The 24035-nt window shown below is 55.4% G+C and overlaps 1 protein-coding gene across 1 annotated transcript in view; it reads right to left on the bottom strand.

The window, feature by feature from the left end:
- LOC144676022 (SLIT-ROBO Rho GTPase-activating protein 3-like) overlaps positions 1-19078 on the bottom strand; it is a gene marked incomplete at its 3' end in the record, with an annotated part of 41668 nt that extends 22590 nt beyond the window's left edge. The window contains exons 1-6 of the mRNA XM_078536544.1: positions 18634-19078; positions 16946-17242; positions 10295-10490; positions 6170-6332; positions 2074-2136; positions 650-835 (exon numbers count right to left, since the gene is read on the bottom strand). Coding sequence (XP_078392670.1) covers positions 650-835; positions 2074-2136; positions 6170-6332; positions 10295-10490; positions 16946-17009 — 672 coding nt within the window. The remainder of the gene's footprint in view (positions 1-649; positions 836-2073; positions 2137-6169; positions 6333-10294; positions 10491-16945; positions 17243-18633) is intronic.
- Between the last annotated feature and the right edge of the window lie 4957 nt (positions 19079-24035).

Raw genomic sequence — 24035 nt, 5'->3', positions numbered from 1 at the left:
GCTTTACTCTGTATCTAACCCCGTGCTGTACCTGTCCTGGGAGTGTTTGATGGGACAGTGTAGAGGGAGCTTTACTCTGTATCTAACCCCGTGCTGTACCTGTCCTGGGAGTGTTTGATGGGGACGGTGTAGAGGGAGCTTTACTCTGTATCTAACCCTGTGCTGTACCTGTCCTGGGAGTGTTTGATGGGGACAGTGTAGAGGGAGCTTTACTCTGTATCTAACCCCGTGCTGTACCTGTCCTGGGAGTGTTTGATGGGACAGTGTAGAGGGAGCTTTACTCTGTATCTAACCCCGTGCTGTACCTGTCCTGGGAGTGTTTGATGGGACAGTGTAGAGGGAGCTTTACTCTGTATCTAACCCCGTGCTGTACCTGTCCTGGGAGTGTTTGATGGGGACGGTGTAGAGGGAGCTTTACTCTGTATCTAACCCCGTGCTGTACCTGCTCTGGGAGTGTTTGATGGGGACAGTGTAGAGGGAGCTTTACTCTGTATCTAACCCCGTGCTGTACCTGTCCTGGGAGTGTTTGATGGGGACGGTGTAGAGGGAGCTTTACTCTGTATCTAACCCCGTGCTGTACCTGCTCTGGGAGTGTTTGATGGGGACAGCGTAGAGGGAGCTTTACTCTGTATCTAACCCCGTGCTGTACCTTTTCCTTCATCTTCTCGATCTTGCGTAGGGAGCTCCGTCTCTGGAGCTTGTTGTCCAATCCAGGTTGGCCTCCTCCCTGCTCGGTTGACTTTCCCATCTGCTTCTCCTCCAGCTTCTCGACCTCCTTCAGCTTGCTCTCCGCAATGGAGCTCTCCAGGTGGTACATGTGATACGTCTTCATGGCCTGGTCAATGGAGCACAAGGAAAATCACAAGAAGTCTTGCTCCAGTTGTGCAGGGTTTTGGCGAGACCACATCTGGAATAACTGTGCACAGTTTTGGTCTCCACATTTAAGGAAGGATAGACTCGCATCGGAGGCGGGTACAGGGAAGGTTCTCTCGATTAGTCCCTGGGATGAGGAGGGGGGTGGTTGTCCTACGATGAGAGGCTGAGTGAATTGGGCCGATGTTCTCTGGAGTTTAACAGAATGAGAGGCGATCGCATTGAAACGTACAAGATTCTGAAGGGGTTTGACAGGGTGGGCGCGGAGGGATTGTTTCCCCTGCTCGGGGGGGATCTAAAACACGGGGGTGGGGGGCACAGTCTCAGGATAAGGGGGCCGATCATTTCGGGCTGAGATAAGGAGAAATTTCTTCAATCAGAGGGTTGTGGATCTCTGGAATTCTCTCTCCCCCAGAGGATTGTGGATGGTCCATCGCTGAAGATGTTTGAGGCCGGGACAGACAGATGTTTGGTCTCTGAATCGAGGGACGGAGGGGGAGTGGGTGGGAAAGCGGAGATGAAGCCCAAGATCAGCCACGTTCGCACTGAATGGTGGAGGAGGGCTCGATGGGCCCAATGGCCTCCTCAGGCTCCTGTTCCTTGTGTCCTTGAAGGTAGAGGATACCACAGCAATGATGGACGCTCTCTCCTCTCTCCCTTCCTACTTCACCCTGCCCTCCACCAATCATAGGATAAGATGGCACTGGGGAGGCCATTCAGCCCATCCTGTCCATGCCAGCTCTGTGAAAGAGCTTTCCAATTAAACCCACTCGTTCGTCCTCTCTCTCTCTCTCCCCCTCAACCTGAAAACCCGGCGGTGTACAGCTGGACCGAGCTCTGCTCCCACCCCGCCATCGGGTGGGGTGTAGTAACTGGGTTCGGTTCTGGGCCCCGCTCCTCTGGAGGGATGTGTCGGCCTCGGAGAGGGGGCCAGTGCTGATTCACCGGAACCATCCCGGGGGGCAGAAAGGGTTAAATTTGGGGGGGGACAGGTCTCACACACAGACCGGGGCTTGTGTTCCCCTCGAGTGTCGAAGGGGTGATCATCTCATCGAGGGGTTGAAGGTGATGAAAGGACTGGACAGGGTCATGAGAGAGAGAGAGAGGGGCTGGTGGGAGCCCAGAACAAGGTGGGGCAGAACCTGCCCAGTTGACCCTGAGCCCTGCAAGTGAAGGAAGAGAGGGGGGAGGGATACTCACCGTCTGCAGCTCGTTGGTGACCTTCAGGAGTTCCTCCTGCATTTGCATGCCAATCTCCTTACTCTGCGGAGAGAATGACAGGCTGTTCACTGGCATGTTTCCCACAGACCTGCCCCTTTTCAACCCCAGGGCCCTTCCCAGGCAATGAGCCGTCTTTCGGAAGTGTGGCCAATGCTGAGAGGCAGAGACGGGTGGCAATTCGCAGAGTCACAGCACGTTACAGCACAGATGGAGGCCTTTCAGCCCATCGTCTCTGTACTAACTCTCCGAATGACCATTATGACCTAGTGCCATTGCCCTGCCTGTTCCCCGTACCCCTGCACATTGTTTCTATTCAAATAACCATCCAATGCCCTCTCGAAAGCCTCGATTGAACCTGCCTCCCCCACACTTCCAGGCCGTGCGTTCCAGACCCCAAACCACTCGCTGTGTGAAAAAGTTTATTTCTCACGTCACACTTGCTTCCTTCGCAAATCACTTTCAATCTGTGCCCTCTCGTTCTCGATCCTTTTACGAGTGGGAACAGCTTCTCCCGGTCTACTCTGTCCAGCCCCCTCACGGTTTTGAACATCTCTATCAAATCTCCTCCCAGCCTTCTCCTCTCCAAGGAGAACAGTCCCAACCTCTCCAATCTATCCTCATAGCTGAAGTTTCTCATCCCTGGAACCATTCTTGTAAACCTCTTCTGCACTCTCTCCAATGTGTTCACATCCTTCCTATAATGTGGTGCCCAGAGCTGTGCACAATACTCCAGCTGAGGTCTAACCGAGTGTCTTATATAAATTCAGCATAACCTCCCTGCTCTTGTACTCTACGCCCCTATTGATAAAGCCCAGGATACTATCTGCTTTATTAACCGCTCTCTCCACCTGTCCTGTCACCTTCAATGATCTACACACATATACACCCAGGTCCCTCTGCTCCTGTACCCCCTTTAGAGTTGTACCCCTTATTTTATATTGTCTGTCCGTGTTCTTCCTACCAAAATGCATCACCTCACACTTCTCCACACTGAACTCCATCTGCCACCTATCTGCCCACTCCACCAACTTGTCTATGTCCTTTTGAAGTTCCACACCGTCCTCCTCACAGTTTACAATGCTTCCAAGTTTTGTATTGTTCACAAACTTTGAAATTATCCCCTGCACACCAAGATCTAGATCATTAATATATCAGGAAAAGCAAGGGTCCCAATAGCGACCCCTGGGGAACTTCACTACAAACCTTCCTCCAGCCTGAAAAATATCCATTGACCATTACTCTCTGCTTCCTATTTTTCAGCCTATTTTGTATCCACGTTGTTACTGTCCCTTTTATTCCATAAGCAATAACTTTTCTCACAAGTCTGTTGTGTGGCACTGTGTCAAATGCCTTCTGGAAGTCCATGTCCACCACATCAACAGCATTACCCTCATCGACCTTTTCTGTTACCTCTTCAAAAAACTCCGGCAAGTTAGTTAAACACGATCTCCCCTTTAGAAACCCAGGCTGGTTCTTCCTTATCAACCCATATTTTTCCATGTGGCTACTAATTCTATCCCGAATATTTGTTTCTCGAATCTTGCCCACCACTGGAGTTAAACTGACTGGTCTGTAATTGCTGGGCTTATCCTTACAACCTTTTTTGAACAAGGGTGTAATGTTTGCAATTCTCCAGTCCTCTGGCACCACCCCTGAGTCTAGGGAAGACTGAAAGATTCTGGCCAGTGCCCCTGCAATTTCTACTCTCACTTCCTTCAATATCCTTGGATGCATCTCATCCGGTTCCGGTGCTTTGTCAACTTTAAGTACCGACAGTCTAATCAACACTTCCTCCTTCGCAATTTTGAACCCTTCTCGTGACAGAGTTTCCTCGTCTGTCACCATGGCCTGGGTAGCATCTACCTCCTTGGTAAAGTGGATGTAAAGTATTCATTTAATACCTCAGCCATGGCCCCTTCGTCCATGTGTAAATTCCCTTTTAGGCCCCTAATCGGCCCTACTCCTCCTTATACCACTCTTTTACTAGTTATATGTCTACAGAAGACTTTGGGATTCCCCTTTATGTTGGCTGCCGGTCTTTTCTCATAATCCCTCTTCGCTTCTCCAATATGCTTTTTCACCTCCCCTCTGAACCCTCTGTATTCCTCTTGGTTCTCAATTGTATTTTCTACCTGAAACCTATCATAAACACACTTTCTCTTCTTTATCTTAATTTCTATCTCCTTTTTCATTCAGGGAGCTCTGGGTTTGTTTGCCCTACCTTTCCCTTTCGATGGAATATACCTTGGCTGTGCCCGAACCAATTCTTTTTTGAAGGTAGCCCATTGTTCAGCTACAGCTTTTCCTGCCAATCTTTCATTTGTCCTTTTCTATCATCATCCTAAAACCTACAATACAAAGATCGCTGTTTTCCAAATGCTCCCCCACTGACACTTGATCTACCATTTCCAAGAACCAGGTTTTTTCTTGTTGGATTGGACACATACAGCTGTAGAAAATTCTCCTGAACACAGTCTAGGAACTTTTACCCCTCTCCGCCCTCTACACTACCACTGTCTCAGTCTACATTCGGGTAATTAAAGTCCCCCATTATAACTACTCTACAATGCCTGCATCTCTCTGTAATTTCCCTGCAGATTTGTTCTTCTACGTCCTTCTCACTAGTTGACGGTCTATAATCTATACCGAGCAATGTAATTGCCCCATTTTTGATCCTTAGCTCTGGCCAAATGGATTCTGCCCTTGAACCCTCTGGGACATCCTCTTTCTCCAGCACTGCAATGCTCTCCTTAACCAATACCACCACCTGTCTTCCTTCCCTTCCTTTCCTATCTCTTCTGAACACCTTGTACCCAGGAATATTTCACACCCAGTTCTGCCCTTCCTTGAGCCAGGTCTCTGTTGTCGCCACAACATCATATTTCCACAAGGGAATCTGCGCCTGTAACTCCCCAATCTTATTTACTGTACTCCGTGCACTCACACACAGACATCGTAATCCTGATTTCGATTCTGTTACTTTCTCCCTCACCCCGACTTTGCCTATTAACTCACTATTCTCTATTCTAGTGCTAGAATTTATTTGCACACAGCAAGATCCCGTTAACAGCAACGTGACGAATGACCGGATCATCTGGATTTTAAGTGATGTTAATATTACACGTGGATCTACCCGCACTGATCAAATAGATCACGTTCGCTGAACTGGCCAAGTGGGTCAGCGCCAAATGTCAGGGTCACTGCCCACCGTCAGGGTCAGTGCCCAGAGTCAGGGTCACCGCCCACAGTCAGGCTCACCGCCCAGAGTCAGGGTCACCGCCCAGAGTCAGGGTCACCGCCCAGAGTCAGGGTCACCGCCCAGCGTCAGGGTCACCACCCAGCGTCAGGGTCACCGCCCAGAGTCAGGGTCACCGCCCAGCGTCAGGGTCATCGCCCAGTGTCAGGGTCACCGCCCAGAGTCAGGGTCACCGCCCAGAGTCAGGGTCACCGCCCAGAGTCAGGGTCACCGCCCAGCGTCAGGGTCACTGCCCAGCGTCAGGGTCACCGCCCAGCGTCAGGGTCAGTGCCCAGAGTCAGAGAGGGGAGACAGACGGTTGCCGTGGGGAGACAGACGGCTGCTGTGGGGAGACAGACGGTTGCCGGGGGAGACAGACGGTTGCCGGGGGAGACAGACGGCTGCCGTGGGGAGACAAACGGTTGCCGTGGGGAGACAGACGGTTGCAGGGGGAGACAGACGGTTGCTGGGGGAGACAGACGGTTGTCCTGGGGAGACAGACGGTTACCGGGGGAGACAGACGGTTGCCGGGGGAGACAGACGGTTGCCGTGGGGAGACAGACGGTTACGAGCTGGGACACATAATCGCAATACACTTGATGATTTGCAGTGTGTCAGGGGGCTCCGACTCTAGCTGGGATCAGAGCCCTGTCTGGAGAAGAGGGAGGGCAGTATCTGAGCCAGTGTAATACACAGTCCCAGCAGAGAGAGGGGAAGCTGGGTAACACACCATCCGGACAGCTACACACCCATGTCGGTGACAAAGCACAGAAGCATTATTGAGCCAGCTGATTGGGGAAGCCGCAGGAGAGGGAGAGAGAGACTCCCCATGAGCTTTACCTTCTTGGACAGTCGGGTAACATCCTCAACAATGTGCGAGAGTCGCAGCACGATGTTGTTGCTGTAAATCTCACTCAGAGCCACATGGTCCTTGCTCTCGCGGCGAGTCTGCTCCAGGATTAGGTACCAGCAGTTCACTGGAGAGAGCAGGTTCAGGTCCTTCCTGTCACAACAAGCAGATCTCATTTATCCCATCCCAGGGAGGGAGACTTTACAGACTTCACTGTGCCTGAGAAGCAGGAAAAACACACCCCATGAGGGGAAACCTGGAGTGAAGGTGTACCCCAGTGAGAGTCAGTGTGTGTGTGGGACCCGTACCCCAGTGAGAGTCAGTGTGTGTGGGACCCATACCCCAGTGAGAGTCAGTGTGTGTGTGGGACCCATACCCCAGTGAGAGTCAGTGTGTGTGTGGGACCCGTACCCCAGTGAGAGTCAGTGTGTGTGTGGGACCCGTACCCCAGTGAGAGTCAGTGTGTGTGAGACCCGTACCCCAGTGACAGTCAGTGTGTGTGGGGCCCGTACCCCAATGAGAGTCAGTGTGTGTGTGGGACCCGTACCCCAGTGAGAGTCAGTGTGTGTGGGACCCGTACCCCAGTGAGAGTCAGTGTGTGTGTGGGACCCGTACCCCAGTGAGAGTCAGTGTGTGTGGGGCCCGTACCCCAGTGAGAGTCAGTGTGTGTGTGGGACCCGTACCCCAGTGAGAGTCAGTGTGTGTGGGACCCATACCCCAGTGAGAGTCAGTGTGTGTGGGACCCGTACCCCAGTGAGAGTCAGTGTGTGTGGGGCCCGTACCCCAGTGAGAGTCAGTGTGTGTGGGACCCGTACCCCAGTGAGAGTCAGTGTGTGTGGGACCCGTACCCCAGTGAGAGTCAGTGTGTGTGGGACCCGTACCCCAGTGAGAGTCAGTGTGTGTGGGACCCGTACCCCAGTGAGAGTCAGTGTGTGTGTGGGACCCGTACCCCAGTGAGAGTCAGTGTGTGTGTGGGACCCGTACCCCAGTGAGAGTCAGTGTGTGTGCGTGGGACCCGTACCCCAGTGAGAGTCAGTGTGTGTGTGGCCCGTACCCCAGTGAGAGTCAGTGTGTGTGTGGGACCCGTACCCCAGTGAGTGTCAGTGTGTGTAGGACCCGTACCCCAGTGAGAGTCAGTGTGTGTGGGACCCGTACCCCAGTGAGAGTCAGTGTGTGTGTGGGACCCGTACCCCAGTGAGAGTCAGTGTGTGTGTGGGACCCGTACGCCAGTGAGAGTCAGTGTGTGTGTGGGACCCGTACCCCAGTGAGTGTCAGTGTGTGTAGGACCCGTACCCCAGTGAGAGTCAGTGTGTGTGGGACCCGTACCCCAATGAGAGTCAGTGTGTGTGTGGGACCCGTACCCCAGTGAGAGTCAGTGTGTGTGTTGGACCCGTACCCCAGTGAGAGTCAGTGTGTGTGTGGGACCCGTACCCCAGTGAGTGTCAGTGTGTGTAGGACCCGTACCCCAGTGAGAGTCAGTGTGTGTGGGACCCGTACCCCAGTGAGAGTCAGTGTGTGTGGGACCCGTACCCCAGTGAGAGTCAGTGTGTGTGTGGGACCCGTACCCCAGTGAGAGTCAGTGTGTGTGGGACCCGTACCCCAGTGAGAGTCAGTGTGTGTGTGTGACCCGTACCCCAGTGAGAGTCAGTGTGTGTGTGGGACCCGTACCCCAGTGAGAGTCAGTGTGTGTGGGACCCGTACCCCAGTGAGAGTCAGTGTGTGTGTGGGACCTGTACCCCAGTGGGAGTCAGTGTGTGTGGGACCCGTACCCCAGCGAGAGTCAGTGTATGTATGGGACCCGTACCCCAGTGAGAGTCAGTGTGTGTGTGGGACCCGTACCCCAGTGAGAGTCAGTGTGTGTGGGACCCGTAACCCAGTGAGTCAGTGTGTGTGGGACCCGTACACCAGTGAGAGTCAGTGTGTGTGGGACCCGTACCCCAGTGAGAGTCAGTGTGTGTGTGGGACACGTACCCCAGTGAGAATCAGTGTGTGTGTTACCCGTACCCCAGTGAGAGTCAGTGTGTGTGGGACCCGTACCCCAGTGAGAGTCAGTGTGTGTGGGACCCGTACCCCAGTGAGAGTCAGTGTGTGTGTGGGACCCGTACCCCAGTGAGAGTCAGTGTGTGTGGGGCCCGTACCCCAGTGAGAGTCAGTGTGTGTGTGGGACCCGTACCCCAGTGGGAGTCAGTGTGTGTGTGGGACCCATACCCCAGTGAGAGTCAGTGTGTGTGGGACCCATACCCCAGTGAGAGTCAGTGTGTGTGTGGGACCCGTACCCCAGTGAGAGTCAGTGTGTGTGTGGGACCTGTACCCCAGTGGGAGTCAGTGTGTGTGGGACCCGTACCCCAGTGAGAGTCAGTGTGTATGGGACCCGTACCCCAGTGAGAGTCATTGTGTGTGGGACCCGTAACCCAGTGAGTCAGTGTGTGTGTGAGACTCGTACTCCAGTGAGACTCAGTGTGTGTGTGGGACACGTACCCCAGTGAGAATCAGTGTGTGTGGGACCCGTACCCCAGTGAGAGTCAGTGTGTGTGGGACCGTACCCCAGTGAGAGTCAGTGTGTGTGGGACCCGTACCCCAGTGAGAGTCAGTGTGTGTGTGGGACCCGTACCCCAGTGAGAGTCAGTGTGTGTGGGGCCCGTACCCCAGTGGGAGTCAGTGTGTGTGGGACCCGTACCCCAGTGAGAGTCAGTATGTGTGTGGGACCCGTACCCCAGTGAGAGTCAGTGTGTGTGTGGGACCCGTACCCCAGTGAGAGTCAGTGTGTGTGGGACCCGTACCCCAGTGAGAGTCAGTGTGTGTGTGGGGCCCGGACCCCAGTGAGAGTCAGTGTGTGTGTGGGGCCCGTACCCCAGTGAGAGTCAGTGTGTGTGTGGGACCCGTACCCCAGTGAGAGTCAGTGTGTGTGGGACCCGTACCCCAGTGAGAGTCAGTGTGTGTGTGGGACCCGTACCCCAGTGAGAGTCAGTGTGTGTGTGGGACCCGTACCCCAGTGAGAGTAAGTGTGTGTGTGGGACCCGTACCCCAGTGAGAGTCAGTGTGTGTGTGGGACCCGTACCCCAGTGAGAGTCAGTGTGTGTGTGGGACCCGTACCCCAGTGAGAGTCAGTGTGTGTGGGACCCGTACCCCAGTGAGAGTCAGTGTGTGTGGGGCCCGTACCCCAGTGAGAGTCAGTGTGTGTGGGACCTGTACCCCAGTGAGAGTCAGTGTGTGTGAGACCCATACGCTAGTGAGAGTCAGCATTCAAAGGAGAGAAGGAAAATGAATGAACAATGGATAGGATTGAATGTGACTAACAACTTGAACTGTTTTTGTAGTTCCAGATGTCGTTTTTACAGAGTCAGCTGCAAACCCCCAGCACTGCACAGAAAATCAATCAGCTTTAATTTAATAAAGTGCTCACTAGGGACCTTCATTCAGCACTGATCACATTCCAACAAATTCAACGAAACTGGTGATCAATATAATTCATGTCAGAGCGGGGCTCAAAACCAGGATGTACCTGTCCTGGGAGTGTTTGATGGGGACGGTGTAGAGGGAGCTTTACTCTGTACCTAACCCCGTGCTGTACCTGTCCTGGGAGCGTTTGATGGGGACGGTGTAGAGGGAGCTTTACTCTGTATCTAACCCCGTGCTGTACCTGTCCTGGGAGTGTTTGATGGGGACGGTGTAGGGGGAGCTTTACTCTGTATCTAACCCCGTGCTGTACCTGTCCTGGGAGTGTTTGGTGGGGACGGTGTAGAGGGAGCTTTACTCTGTATCTAATCCCGTGCTGTACCTGTCCTGGGAGTGTTTGATGGGGACGGTGTAGAGGGAGCTTTACTCTGTATCTAACCCCGTGCTGTACCTGTCCTGGGAGTGTTTGATGGGGACAGTGTAGAGGGAGCTTTACTCTGTATCTAACCCCGTGCTGTACCTGCCCTGGGAGTGTTTGATGGGGACAGTGTAGAGGGAGCTTTACTCTGTATCTAACCCCGTGCTGTACCTGTCCTGGGAGTGTTTGATGGGGACGGTGTAGAGGGAGCTTTACTCTGTGTCTAAACCCATGCTGTACCTGTCCTGGGAGTGTTTGATGGGGACAGTGTAGAGGGAGTGTTACTCTGTCTCTAACTGACCTGAATCCTTGCTGCTCCTTGGCGTTGCGAATCTTGGAAGAGAAACGCTCCGCGAGCTTGTCCAGCCCCCGGGAATACTCGACTTCGATCTCAGCCTTTCTGCGGAAGAACTCGGACAGATCCTGCAGACACTGGCTGCGGAGTTCCACCTGCGAGTCCAGGCATTTCATCTGGTCAGTTAACTGCCCGCGGATCTCTGTGGGAATAGCAACCGGCAAACCCTTAGAGCAAGAACAACTCCCTCTCAACCTCCCAAACTCCCTCACAGGAGCGTCAGTCTGACCCCTCACCACATACAGGGATACACCAGGGGCAGGGGGCTGAATGCGCAAAGAGGTGGATTTTTAGGAGCCAGCGAGAGAGAGAGAGACAGAGAGAGACAGAGAGGGAGAGAGACAGAGAGAGACAGAGAGACAGAGAGAGAGACAGAGAGGGAGAGAGACAGAAAGAGAGAGAGAGAGAGGCGAAGAGAGAGAGAGAGAGAGAGAGAGAGAGACAGAGAGAGAGAGAGAGAGAGAGAGAGACAGAGAGAGACAGAGAGAGAGGGAGAGAGACAGAGAGGGAGAGAGAGAGAGAGCCAGAGAGAGAGAGAAAGTGAGACAGAGAGAGAGAGAGACAGAGAGGGAGAGAGACAGAGAGAGAGAGAGAGAGACAGAGAGAGACAGGGGGAAAGAGGCAGAGAGGTTTAGGAGGGAATTCCAGAGCTCAGGGCCCCCACCCCAGGCAGCTGAAGGCCCGGCCGCCAATGGCGGAGCGATGGGAATCGGGGGATGGTCAAGAGGCTGAAATTGGAGGAGCGCAGAGATCTCGGAGGGTTGTAGGAGGGTTTCAGAGATAGGGAGGGTCGTAGGGACTGGAGGCGGTTACAGAGATAGGGAGGGGTGTAAGGGCTGGAGGAGGTTACAGAGATAGGGAGGGGTGTCGGGGCTGGAGGAGGTTACAGAGATAGGGAGGGTTGTAGGGGCTGGAGGAGGTTACAGAGAAAGGGAGGGTTGTAGGGGCTGGAGGAGGTTACAGAGATAGGGAGGAGGAGGAGGGGCTGGAGGAGGTTACAGAGATAGGGAGGAGGAGGAGGGGCTGGAGGAGGTTACAGAGATAGGGAGGGTTGTAGGGGCTGGAGGAGATTACAGAGATATTAAGGGTTGTAGGGGCTGGAGGAGGTTACAGAGATAGGGAGGGTTGTAGGGGCTGGAGGAGGTTACAGAGATAGGGAGGGGTGTAGGGGGACTGGAGGAGGTTACAGAGATAGGGAGGGTTGTAGGGGCTGGAGGAGGTTACAGAGATAGGGAGGGTTGTAGGGGCTGGAGGAGGTTACAGAGATTGGGAGGGTTGTAGGGGCTGGAGGGGGTTACAGAGATAGGGAGGGGTGTAGGGGCTGGAGGAGGTTACAGAGATAGGGAGGGTTGTAGGGGCTGGAGGAGGTTACAGAGATAGGGAGGGGTGTAGGGACTGGAGGAGGTTACAGAGATAGGGAGAGGTGTAGGGACTGGAGGAGTTTACAGAGATAGGGAGGAGGGGCTGGAGGAGATAACAGAGATAGGGAGGAGGGGCTGGAGGAGGTTACAGAGATAGGGAGGAGGGGCTGGAGGAGGTTACAGAGATAGGGAGGAGGAAGGGGGTTGGCCGAGGGCAATGGAGGAACTTTAAACCAAGGACGAGCATTTGAAAATGACGATGTAGAGGTCAGTTATGGTCAGTGATGGTCAGTGATGGTCTGTGATGGTCTGTGACAGTCAGTGATGGTCCTTGATGGTCCGTGATGGTCAGTGATGGTCCGTGATGGTCAGTGATGGTGAGTGATGGTGAATGATGGTCAGTGATGGCCAGTGATGGTCCGTGATGGTCCGTGATGGTCCGTAATGGTCAGTGATGGTCATGGTCAGTGATGGTGAGTGATGGTGAGTGATGGTGAGTGATGATCAGTGATGGTCCGTGATGGTCATGGTCAGTGACGGTGAGTGATGGTCAGTGACGGTCAGTGATGGTGAGTGATGGTCAGTGATGGTCAGTGACGGTTGGCGATGGTCAGTAATGGTCAGTAATGGTCTGTGATGGTCAATGATGGTCAGTAATGGTCTGTGATGGTCAGTGATGGTCAGTGATGGTCGGTGACGGTCGGTGACGGTCTGTGATGGTCAATGATGGTCAGTGACAGTCAGTAACGGTCAGTGATGGTCAGTGTTCTGTGGTTGGTGAAGGGAGGCTGTGCTGGTGGGTGAACAGGACTCGATGTGGTTTTGGACACTGGAGCTGGTGATACGGACTGCAGTTAGACCGGCGAGTCCGAGGCCCGGTCACCCAGAGGCTGGAATCGAAGGCGAGTGAATGGAAACTCTGGCCGGAGATTCCAGCCCAGCCGGGTTTCCCTGTCTCTCACCAGGATCCTGTCTGACACTCCTTCCCAACATCCCCTCCCAACACCCCACATCCCCCCACACCCCCCAAAACCCCAACACCCACACCCCCACACCCCCCACCACCCTCCCTCCCACAGCCCCTCCACACACCCCACATCCCCCCACACCCCCCAAAACCCCAACACCCACACCCCCACACACCCACACCCCCCACCACCCTCCCTCCCACAGCCCCCATCCCCACACCCCACATCCCCCCACACCCCCCAAAACCCCAACACCCACACCCCCACACCCCCCACCACCCTCCCTCCCACAGCCCCCTCCACACACCCCACATCCCCCCACACCCCCCAAAACCCCAACACCCACACCCCCCACCACCCTCCCTCCCACAGCCCCCTCCACACACCCCACATCCCCCCACACCCCCCAAAACCCCAACACCCACACCCCCCACCACCCTCCCTCCCACAGCCCCCTCCACACAGGCACAACTCTTACAGGGTCAGTGTGTCCACAGAGCCCGGCACGGCCAACACCCCCCCACCACCCCCCAAAGCCCCACCCCCACACACCCCCCAAAGCCCCACCCCCACACCCCCCCAAAGCCCCACCCCCACACCCCCCCAAAGCCCCACCCCCACACACCCCCCAAAGCCCCACCCCCACACACCCCCAAAGCCCCACCCCCACACACCCCCCAAAGCCCCACCCCCACACACCCCCCAAAGCCCCACCCCCACACACCCCCCAAAGCCCCACCCCCACACACCCCCCAAAGCCCCACCCCACACACCCCCAAAGCCCCACACCCACACACCCCCAAAGCCCCACCCCACACCCCCCCAAAGCCCCATCCCCACACACCCCCCAAAGCCCCACCCCCACACACCCCCACAAAGCCCCACCCCCACACACCCCCCAAAGCCCCACCCCACACACCCCCCCAAAGCCCCACCCCACACACCCCCCAAAGCCCCACCCCCACACACCCCCAAAGCCCCACCACCCACACACCCCCCAAAGCCCCACCCCCACACACCCCCAAAGCCCCACCCCCACACACCCCCAAAGCCCCATCCCCACACACCCCCCAAAGCCCCACCCCCACACACCCCCACAAAGCCCCACCCCCACACACCCCCCAAAGCCCCACCCCACACACCCCCAAGCCCCACCCCCACACCCCAAAAACCTGCACACCCAACCCCCCACCCCCACCCCCCCACCCCCAACCCCAACCCCACCCCCCAACCCCACACCCCAAACCCCGCACACACCCCCCAAACCCACCCCCACACCCCCCCACCCCCCCACACCCCCCACCCCCCCACACCCCCAAAACCCCAACCCCACACCCCAAAACCCGCACACACACCCCAAAACCCCACCCCCACACCCCCCACCCCCCCACCCCCCCAAAACCCCACCACCCAACCACCACACCCCCACACCCCACCCCCACACACACCCCAAAACCCTAACCCACACCCCACATCCTCCCACCCCCAAACCCCAACCCTACACCCCAAAACCCCACCCCACACCCCACACCTCCCACACCCCCAAACCCAACCCCCCACCCCCCAAAACCCCAACCCCACACCCCCCAAAACCCCACACACACACCCCCCACCCCCCACACCCCCAAAACCCCAACCCCACACCCCAAAACCCCGCACACACACCCCAAAACCCCACCCCCACACCCCCCCACCCCCCACACCCCCAAAACCCCAACCCCACACCCCAAAACCCCGCACACACCCCCCAAAACCCCACCCCCACACCCTACACCCCCCCACGCCCCCCAAAACCCCAACCCCACACCCCAAAACCCCGCACACACACCCCAAAACCCTATCCCCACACCCCACATCCTCCCACACCCCCCAAAACCCAACCCCACCCCCCAAAACCCCAACCCCACACCCCCAAAACCCCACCCCCACACCCCACATCCTCCCACACCCCCAAAACCCCAACCCCACCCCCCAAAACCCCAACCCCACACCCCCCAAAACCCACACACACCCCCCCCCCCCCCCACCCACCCCCCCCCAAAACCCTAAACCCCACAACCCCCAAAACCCACCCCCACACACCCCTAAACCCCCCACCCCCCACCCCCCAAACAACCCCCCCCCCCCCCCCACCCACACCCCCATCCCCATCCCCCACCCCCACATCCCCCTCCAACCCCCCCTCCACCAACCCCCACCCCCACCCCCCTACACCCCCCACACGCCCCCCCACCCCCTACACCCCCACATCCCCTAGCCCCTCCACCTCCACACCTCCCACCCTCTCCACCCCCAGTGCGCTGATTTAAGCTGCATTTTCACGCAAGACAAGGAATTAGGGCAGGAGTTTGTGAGACAAATCAATATTTTTTAGGAAGATACTCTGGCTTCCTGGGCCCACAGCCCAATATTGTCACCACGAGATGCACAGAGATTGTCATTAGCCAAATATCTCCAGTCTCCACAGCAACGAACCAGAGGATCAAACAATCCCAGGGCCCACGGTGCAGGGGACACCAGGGGAAGGGCCCACGGTGCAGGGACACCAGGGGAAGGGCCCACGGTGCAGGGGACACCAGGGGAAGGGCCCACGGGGACAGGGACACCAGGGAAGGGCCCACGGTGCAGGAGACACCAGGGGAAGGGCCCACGTGCAGGGGACACCAGGGGAAGGGCCCACGGGGACAGGGACACCAGGGGAAGGGCCCACGGTGCAGGAGACACCAGGGGAAGGGCCCACGGTGCAGGGGACACCAGGGGAAGGGCCCATGGTGCAGGGACACCAGGGGAAGGGCCCACGGTGCAGGGGACACCAGGGGAAGGGCCCACGGGGCAGGGGACACCAGGGGAAGGGCCCACGGTGCAGGGGACACCAGGGGAAGGGCCCACGGTGCAGGGGACACCAGGGGAAGGGCTCACGGTGCAGGGGACACCAGGGGAAGGGCCGACGGTGCAGGGGACACCAGGGGGAAGGTCCCACGGTGCAGGGGACACCAGGGGAAGGGCCCACGGTGCAGGGGACACCAGGGGAAGGGCACACGGTGTAGGGTTGCAGCATGGTAAAACTGGGTTAATCAGGATGTGGTGGTGAGATGGTTCCACTGGGTTTTACCAGTCAGTGGAGATGGGGGAAGGGTAATAATGAGAGCGGGGAGGAGACACAAACACAGAAAGATATAGTGTTGGAGAGACAGACACCCACACACTCAGACTCACACACTCACAGACACCCACACACTCAGACTCACACACTCACAGACACCCACACACTCAGACTCACACACTCACAGACACCCACACACTCAGACTCACACACTCACAGACACCCACACACTCAGACTCACACACTCACAGACTCACACACTCACAGACACCCACACACTCAGACTCACACACTCACAGACACCCGCACACTCAGACTCACACACTCACAGACACCCACACACTCACAGACACCCACACACTCACAGACACCCACACACTCAGACTCACACACTCACAGACTCACACACACAGACTCACACACTCACAGACTCACACACTCACAGACTCACACACTCACAGACTCACACACTCACAGACACCCACACATTCACAGACACCCACACTCACAGACTCACACACTCACAGACACCCACACACTCAGACTCACACACTCACAGACTCACAGAAGCAGATATAGACACACACACAGACACATACTCACAAACACACTAACAGACAAAGATATACACTCCTACATACACACACACAGAAACAGATATAGACATACACTTAAACACACACAAACAGATATAGATACGCACACAGACACACACTCACATAGGAACAGATATACACAGACACACAGAAACAGATATAGATATAAACACAGACACACACTCAAACAGAAATAGATATACACACACTCACAGACATACAGACACACACGCACACACACACACACAAACAGATATACACAGAGACACACACACTCACAAATATACGCACACAGAAACACACTCACTGAAACTGAAGCATCCACACACAACCACTGAAGCGCACACACTGAACACAGATAGATTACAGATGTACACACACACACACACACACACACACACACACACAGTCATACAGTACAGCATTAGACACAAACGGACGTCCATGCACAGACAGAAGCAGGCACACTCCGAGACACATATTTAACCACTCACCCACAAGACTACCCAGACAGATAGACAGATGCACACACACCCCCCGGCAGACACACACACTCACACGAGACTAACCTTTCAGCTGTGCATCATACTCCGTGACTATTCCCTTCTCTTTCCTCTTCCCCTGTAAGGCCATTCTGGGTCCGTCCTGGGACAGGCCACGACCCCGCGAATTCCCAAAAGACCCCTCTCGGCCCTGGACGCTTGCTTCACTCTCCGGCGTCCCCCTGCGCCCCGCGAGGGCGAGAGCGTCTGTGGTCTCTCAGCACTTCAAAGGAAGACGCATCCTCCCATCTGACAAGGGCCCCCCCAAACAGGCTTGGCGCAAATCTCGGCCAGACGGCTGGACGAATCTCAGATCCTCTCCCTCTTCATCGGAAAAACAAAAGCAGAAGGTGGGTTTATTTGTGAGCACACAGGCCAATCAGGACTCAAACATTTCAGGGCGGCCAAGTTCACTTTAGGCTGAATCACAGCAAACAGACAAAAGGTGGCGTCCATGACGCTTTATCTTGTGATCTATCAGCGAGTTGTTGTGATCTGGAAGGCGCTGCCTGAAAGGGCGGTGGGAGCAGATTCAATAGGAACGTTCAAAAGGGGGGGAAATCGGAGAGATACTCGAAGGGGAAGAATTCACAGGGTGTGTGGCGGGGGGTGGGGGGAAGAGCGGGAGTGATTGGATAGCTCGAAGGGCCAGCAGAGACAGTGACGTACCAAATGGCCTCCATCTGCACTGTTTCATTGCCCCAAACCAATCTTCAGGCTTCAAAAGATAATTCATCCAATAGGGGAGCTCTTTAAAAGCTCAGAGAAATCGAGAGACGCACAGAGAGAGGCAGACAGAGAGAGAGAGAGAGACAGAGAGAGAGAGACAGAGAGAGAGAGAGAGAGACAGAGAGAGAGAGAGAGAGAGAGAGAGACAGAGAGAGAGAGAGACCGAGAGAGAGAGAGAGACCGAGAGAGAGAGACAGAGAGACAGAGAGACAGAGAGAGAGAGAGAGACAGAGAGACAGAGAGAGAGAGAGAGAGAGAGAGACAGAGAGACAGAGAGAGAGAGAGAGACAGAGACAGAGATAGGGAGAGGCAGACAGAGAGAGAGAGAGACAGAGAGAGAGAGAGATAGGGAGAGAGACAGAGATGGGGAGAGGCAGACAGAGAGAGAGAGAGGGACAGAGATAGGGAGAGGAAGACAGAGAGAGAGAGAGATAGGGAGAGAGAGAGACAGAGATGGGGAGAGGCAGAAAGAGAGAGAGACAGAGAGAGAGAGAGATAGGGAGAGGCAGACAGAGAGAGAGACAGGGACAGAGATAGGGAGAGGCAGACAGAGAGAGAGAGAGAGAGAGAGGGAGAGAGAGAGACAGAGATGGGGAGAGGCAGAGATAGGGAGAGGCAGGCAGAGAGAGGCAGACAGAGAGAGAGAGAGAGAGAGAGGCAGAAAGAGAGAAACAGAGGGAGTGAGACGGAGAGAGAGAGAGAGAGACAGAGAGAGAGAGGCAGAGATAGGGAGAGGCAGGCAGAGAGAGGCAGACAGAGAGAGAGAGAGAGAGAGAGGCAGAAAGAGAGAAACAGAGGGAGGGAGACGGAGAGAGAGAGAGAGAGAGACAGATAGAAAGAGGGGGAACAAGAGAGAGTGAGATTGGGGCAGAGAGACCGAGAAAGAGAGAGAGAGAGAGATCGAGAGGAAGAGGGGGAGAGAGAGAGAGAGAGAGAGATCGAGAGGAAGGGGGAGAGAGAGAGAGAGGAATAAAATCTAGACTCACCTGTCCCTTCCTCGAACAGAGTGTGTGGGGTGGTGGGTGTGAGGGAGGAGGGGGAGAAAGGTTACCCTCGCGGTTACCCCCTGAACCCTCAGAAATAAACTTTGCCTGTGTCGGTGATGTGCTGCGGAGAGAGGAAGTGTGCGGTGAGGTCGGAGAGTGTGTGACAGAGCGTTCTGCTTTCTCTTGGCCACTCCCACAGGCAAGAACACGCTTTCCGTTCCCTTCCATGCTCAATTCCCCACCCGCCTGCAGCAGCCCCTCCGAGCCCAGTTATTGCCTCTCCCGCCGTCCGCACCCCAGCAGGGGAGGAGCTCCCCAGGCCCGAGCTGCTTCGATCAGACAGGCTGCTCTGTGCAGGACCCCAGCAGGAGAGCTGAACTGCAGCTTCACTCCCTCTCCCTCTCTCTCTCTCTCTGTCTGTTACAGCATCAATATTGCAAAGCACATGGGTGATGACAAGAAAAACCACAAACAACAGTTGCACCACAGGCTGTTAGCACAGATCGGAGGCTCAGCGCTCACACCCCAGAATTACAAACACTCTGACTGAATGTCGACAAACACCATCACAGCTCAAAGCACATCGTCAAGCAGTGCCAGCATCTCACCAGGCATCTATTGCTTCACCAGCAGTGTCAGCTCCTGTGTACGTACAGTACAGACAGCAGGCAGCAAGGAAACATTCTCTTCCATCTGGTAAAATACGTCTGTGTGTGTCTCAGTGTCAGCTCCTGTACAGTCTGTGTGTGTGTCTCAGTGTCAGCTCCTGTACAGTCTGTGTGTGTGTCTCAGTGTCAGCTCCTGTACGGTCCATGTGTGTGTGTCTCAGTGTCAGCTCCTGTACAGTCTGTGTGTGTGTCTCAGTGTCAACTCCTGTACGGTCCGTGTGTGTGTCTCAGTGTCAGCTCCTGTACAGTCTGTGTGCGTGTCTCAGTGTCAGCTCCTGTACAGTCTGTGTGTGTGTCTCAGTGTCAGCTCCTGTACTGTCCCTGTGTGTGTCTCAGTGTCAGCTCCTGTACTGTCCCTGTGTGTGTCTCAGTGTCAGCTCCTGTACAGTCCGTGTGTGTGTCTCAGTGTCAGCTCCTGTACAGTCCGTGTGTGTGCGTCTCAGTGACACCTCCTGTACAGTCCGTGTGTGAGTCTAAGTGTCAGCTCCTGTACAGTCCATGTGTGTGTCTCAGTGTCAGCTCCTGTACAGTCCGTGTGTGTGTCTCAGTGTCAGCTCCTGTACGGTCCGTGTGTGTGTCTCAGTGTCAGTTCCTGTACAGTCCGTGTGTGTGTCTCAGTGTCGGCTCCTGTACAGTCCGTGTGTGTGTCTCAGTGTCAGCTACTGTACAGTCCGTGTGTGTGTCTCAGTGTCAGCTCCTGTACGGTCCGTGTGAGGGTCTCAGTGTCAGCTCCTGTACAGTCCGTGTGTGTGTCTCAGTGTCAGCTCCTGTACAGTCCGTGTGTGTGTCTCAGTGTCAGTTCCTGTACAATCCGTGTGTGTGTCTCAGTGTCAGCTCCTGTACAGTCCGCTGTGTGTCTCAGTGTCAGTTCCTGTACAATCCGTGTGTGTGTCTCAGTGTCAGCTCCTGTACAGTCTGTGTGTGTGTCTCAGTGTCAGCTCCTGTACGGTCCGTGTGTGTGTCTCAGTGTCAGTCCTTTACAGTCTGTGTGTGTGTCTCAGTGTCAGCTCCTGTACAGTCCGTGCGTGTGTCTCAGTGTCAGCTCCTGTACAGTCCATGTGTGTGTCTCAGTGTCAGCTCCTGAACAGTCCATGTGTGTGTGTCTCAGTGTAGGCTCCTGTACAGTCCGTGTGTGTGTCTCAGTGTGAGCTCCTGTACAGTCTGTGTGTGTGTCTCAGTGTGAGCTCCTGTACAGTCCGTGTGTGTGTCTCAGTGTCAGCTCCTGTACGGTCTGTGTGTGTGTCTCAGTGGCAGCTCCTGTACGGTCCGTGTGTGTGTGTCTCAGTGTCAGCTCCTGTACGGTCTGTGTGTGTGTCTCAGTGGCAGCTCCTGTACAGTCCGTGTGTGTGTGTCTCAGTGTCAGTTCCTGTACGGTCCGTGTGTGTGTCTCAGTGTCAGCTCCTGTACGGTCCATGTGTGTGTCTCAGTGTCAGCTCCTGTACAGTCCGTGTGTGTGTATCTCAGTGTCAGCTCCTGTACAGTCTGTGTGTGTCTCAGTGTCAGCTCCTGTACAGTCCGTGTGTGTGTGTCTCAGTGTCAGCTCCGGTACAGTCCGTGTGTGTGTCTCAGTGTCAGTTCCTGTACAATCGGTGTGTGTGACTCAGTGTCAGCTCCTGTACGGTCTGTGTGTGTGTCTCAGTGTCAGCTCCTGTACAGTCCGTGTGTGTGTGTCTCAGTGTCAGCTCCTGTACGGTCCGTGTGTGTGTGTCTCAGTGTCAGCTCCTGTACGGTCCGTGTGTGTGTGTCTCAGTGTCAGCTCCTGTACGGTCTGTGTGTGTGTGTCTCAGTGTCAGCTCCTGTAATGTCCGTGTGTGTGTGTCTCAGTGTCAGCTCCTGTACGGTCCGTGTGTGTGTCTCAGTGTCAGCTCCTGTACAGTCCGTGTGTGTGTGTCTAAGTGTCAGTTCCTGTACGGTCCGTGTGTGTGTCTCAGTGTCAGCTCCTGTACGGTCCATGTGTGTGTCTCAGTGTCAGCTCCTGTACAGTCCCTGTGTGTGTCTCAGTGTCAGCTCCTGTACGGTCCGTGTGTGTGTCTCAGTGTCAGCTCCTGTACGGTCAGTGTGTGTGTCTCAGTGTCAGCTCCTGTACGGTCCGTGTGTGTGTCTCAGTGTCAGCTCCTGTACAGTTCCTGTGTGTGTCTCAGTGTCAGCTCCTGTACGGTCCATGTGTGTGTCTCAGTGTCAGCTCCTGTACAGTCCCTGTGTGTATCTCAGTGTCAGCTCCAGTACGGTCCGTGTGTGTGTCTCAGTGTCAGCTCCTGTACGGTCCGTGTGTGAGTCTCAGTGTCAGCTCCTGTACAGTCCGTGTGTGTGTGTCTCAGTGTCAGCTCCTATACAGTCCGTGTGTGTGTCTCAGTGTCAGCTCCTGTACAGTCCGTGTGTGTGTCTCAGTGTCAGCTCCTGTACAGTCTGTGTGTGTCTCAGTGTCAGCTCCTGTACAGTCCGTGTGTGTGTATCTCAGTGTCAGCTCCTGTACAGTCTGTGTGTGTCTCAGTGTCAGCTCCTGTACAGTCCGTGTGTGTGTGTCTCAGTGTCAGCTCCGGTACAGTCCGTGTGTGTGTCTCAGTGTCAGTTCCTGTACAATCCGTGTGTGTGTCTCAGTGTCAGATCCTGTACGGTCCGTGTGTGTGTCTCAGTGTCAGCTCCTGTACAGTCCGTGTGTGTGTCTCAGTGTCAGCTCCTGTACAGTCCGTGTGTGTGTCTCAGTGTCAGTTCCTGTACAATCCGTGTGTGTGTCTCAGTGTCAGCTCCTGTACGGTCCGCGTGTGTGTCTCAGTGTCAGCTCCTGTACGGTCCGTGTGTGTGTGTGTCTCACTGTCAGCTCCTGTACGATCCATGTGTGTGTCTCAGTGTCAGCTCCTGTACAGTCCGTGTGTGTGTCTCAGTGTCAACTCCTGTACGGTCCGTGTGTGTGTCTCAGTGTCAGCTCCTGTACGGTCCGTGTGTGTGTCTCAGTGTCAGCTCCTGTACGGTCCGTGTGTGTGTCTCAGTGTCAGCTCCTGTACTGTCCGTGTGTGTGTCTCAGTGTCAGCTCCTGTATGGTTCATGTCTGTGTGTCTCAGTGTCAGCTCCTGTACAGTCGCTGTGTGTGTGTCTCAGTGTCAGCTCCTGTATGGTCGATGTGTGTGTGTCTCAGTGTCAGCTCCTGTACAGTCCGTATGTCTGTGTCTCAGTGTCAGCTCCTGTACAGTCCGTATGTCTGTGTCTCAGTCTCAGCTCCTGTACGGTCCCTGTATGTGTCTCAGTGTCAGCTCCTGTACGGTCCGTGTGTGTGTCTCAGTGTCAGCTCCTGTACGGTCCGTGTGTGTGTCTCAGTGTCAGCTCCTGTACGGTCCGTGTGTGTGTCTCAGTGTCAGCTCCTGTACAGTCCGTGTGTGTGTCTCAGTGTCAGCTCCTGTATAGTCCGTGTGTGTGTCTCAGTGTCAGCTCCTGTACGGTCCGTGTGTGTGTCTCAGTGTCAGCTCCCGTACAGTCCGTGTGTGTGTCTCAGTGTCAGCTCCTGTACGGTCCGTGTGTGTGTCTCAGTGTCAGCTCCTGTACTGTCCGTGTGTGTGTGTCTCAGTTTCAGCTCCTGTACGGTCCGTGTGTGTGTGTCTCAGTGTCAGCTCCTGTACGGTCCGTGTGTGTGTCTCAGTGTCAGCTCCTGTACGGTCCATGTGTGTGTCTCAGTGTCAGCTCCTGTACAGTCCGTGTGTGTGTGTGTGTCTCAGTGTCAGCTCCTGTACAGTCCGTGTGTGTGTGTCTCAGTGTCAGCTCCTGTACAGTCCGTATGTCTGTGTCTCAGTGTCAGCTCCTGTACAGTCCGTGTGTGTGTGTGTCTCAGTGTCAGCTCCTGTACGGTCCGTGTGTGTGTCTCAGTGTCAGCTCCTGTACGGTCCGTGTGTGTGTCTCAGTGTCAGCTCCTGTACGGTCCGTGTGTGTATCTCAGTGTCAGCTCCTGTACGGTCCGTGTGTGTGTCTCAGTGTCCGCTCCTGTACAGTCCGTGTGTGTGTGTGTCTCAGTGTCAGCTCCTGTACGGTCCGTGTGTGTGTGTCTCAGTGTCAGCTCCTGTACAGTCTGTGTGTGTCTCAGTGTCAGCTCCTGTACAGTCCGTGTGTGTGTGTCTCAGTGTCAGCTCCGGTACAGTCCGTGTGTGTGTCTCAGTGTCAGTTCCTGTACAATCCGTGTGTGTGTCTCAGTGTCAGATCCTGTACGGTCCGTGTGTGTGTCTCAGTGTCAGCTCCTGTACAGTCCGTGTGTGTGTCTCAGTGTCAGCTCCTGTACAGTCCGTGTGTGTGTCTCAGTGTCAGTTCCTGTACAATCCGTGTGTGTGTCTCAGTGTCAGCTCCTGTACGGTCCGCGTGTGTGTCTCAGTGTCAGCTCCTGTATGGTCCGTGTGTGTGTGTGTCTCAGTGTCAGCTTCTGTACGATCTGTGTGTGTGTCTCAGTGTCAGCTCCTGTACAGTCCGTGTGTGTGTCTCAGTGTCAACTCCTGTACGGTCCGTGTGTGTGTCTCAGTGTCAGCTCCTGTACGGTCCGTGTGTGTGTCACAGTGTCAGCTCCTGTACGGTCCGTGTGTGTGTCTCAGTGTCAGCTCCTGTACTGTCCGTGTGTGTGTCTCAGTGTCAGCTCCTGTATGGTTCATGTCTGTGTGTCTCAGTGTCAGCTCCTGTACAGTCGCTGTGTGTGTGTCTCAGTGTCAGCTCCTGTATGGTCGATGTGTGTGTGTCTCAGTGTCAGCTCCTGTACAGTCCGTG

This window comes from Cetorhinus maximus, unplaced genomic scaffold, assembly GCF_964194155.1.
Source record: "Cetorhinus maximus unplaced genomic scaffold, sCetMax3.hap1.1 HAP1_SCAFFOLD_1297, whole genome shotgun sequence".
Classification (NCBI taxonomy): Eukaryota; Metazoa; Chordata; class Chondrichthyes; order Lamniformes; family Cetorhinidae; genus Cetorhinus; species Cetorhinus maximus.
This window is presented reverse-complemented; position numbering and strand designations above follow the sequence as displayed.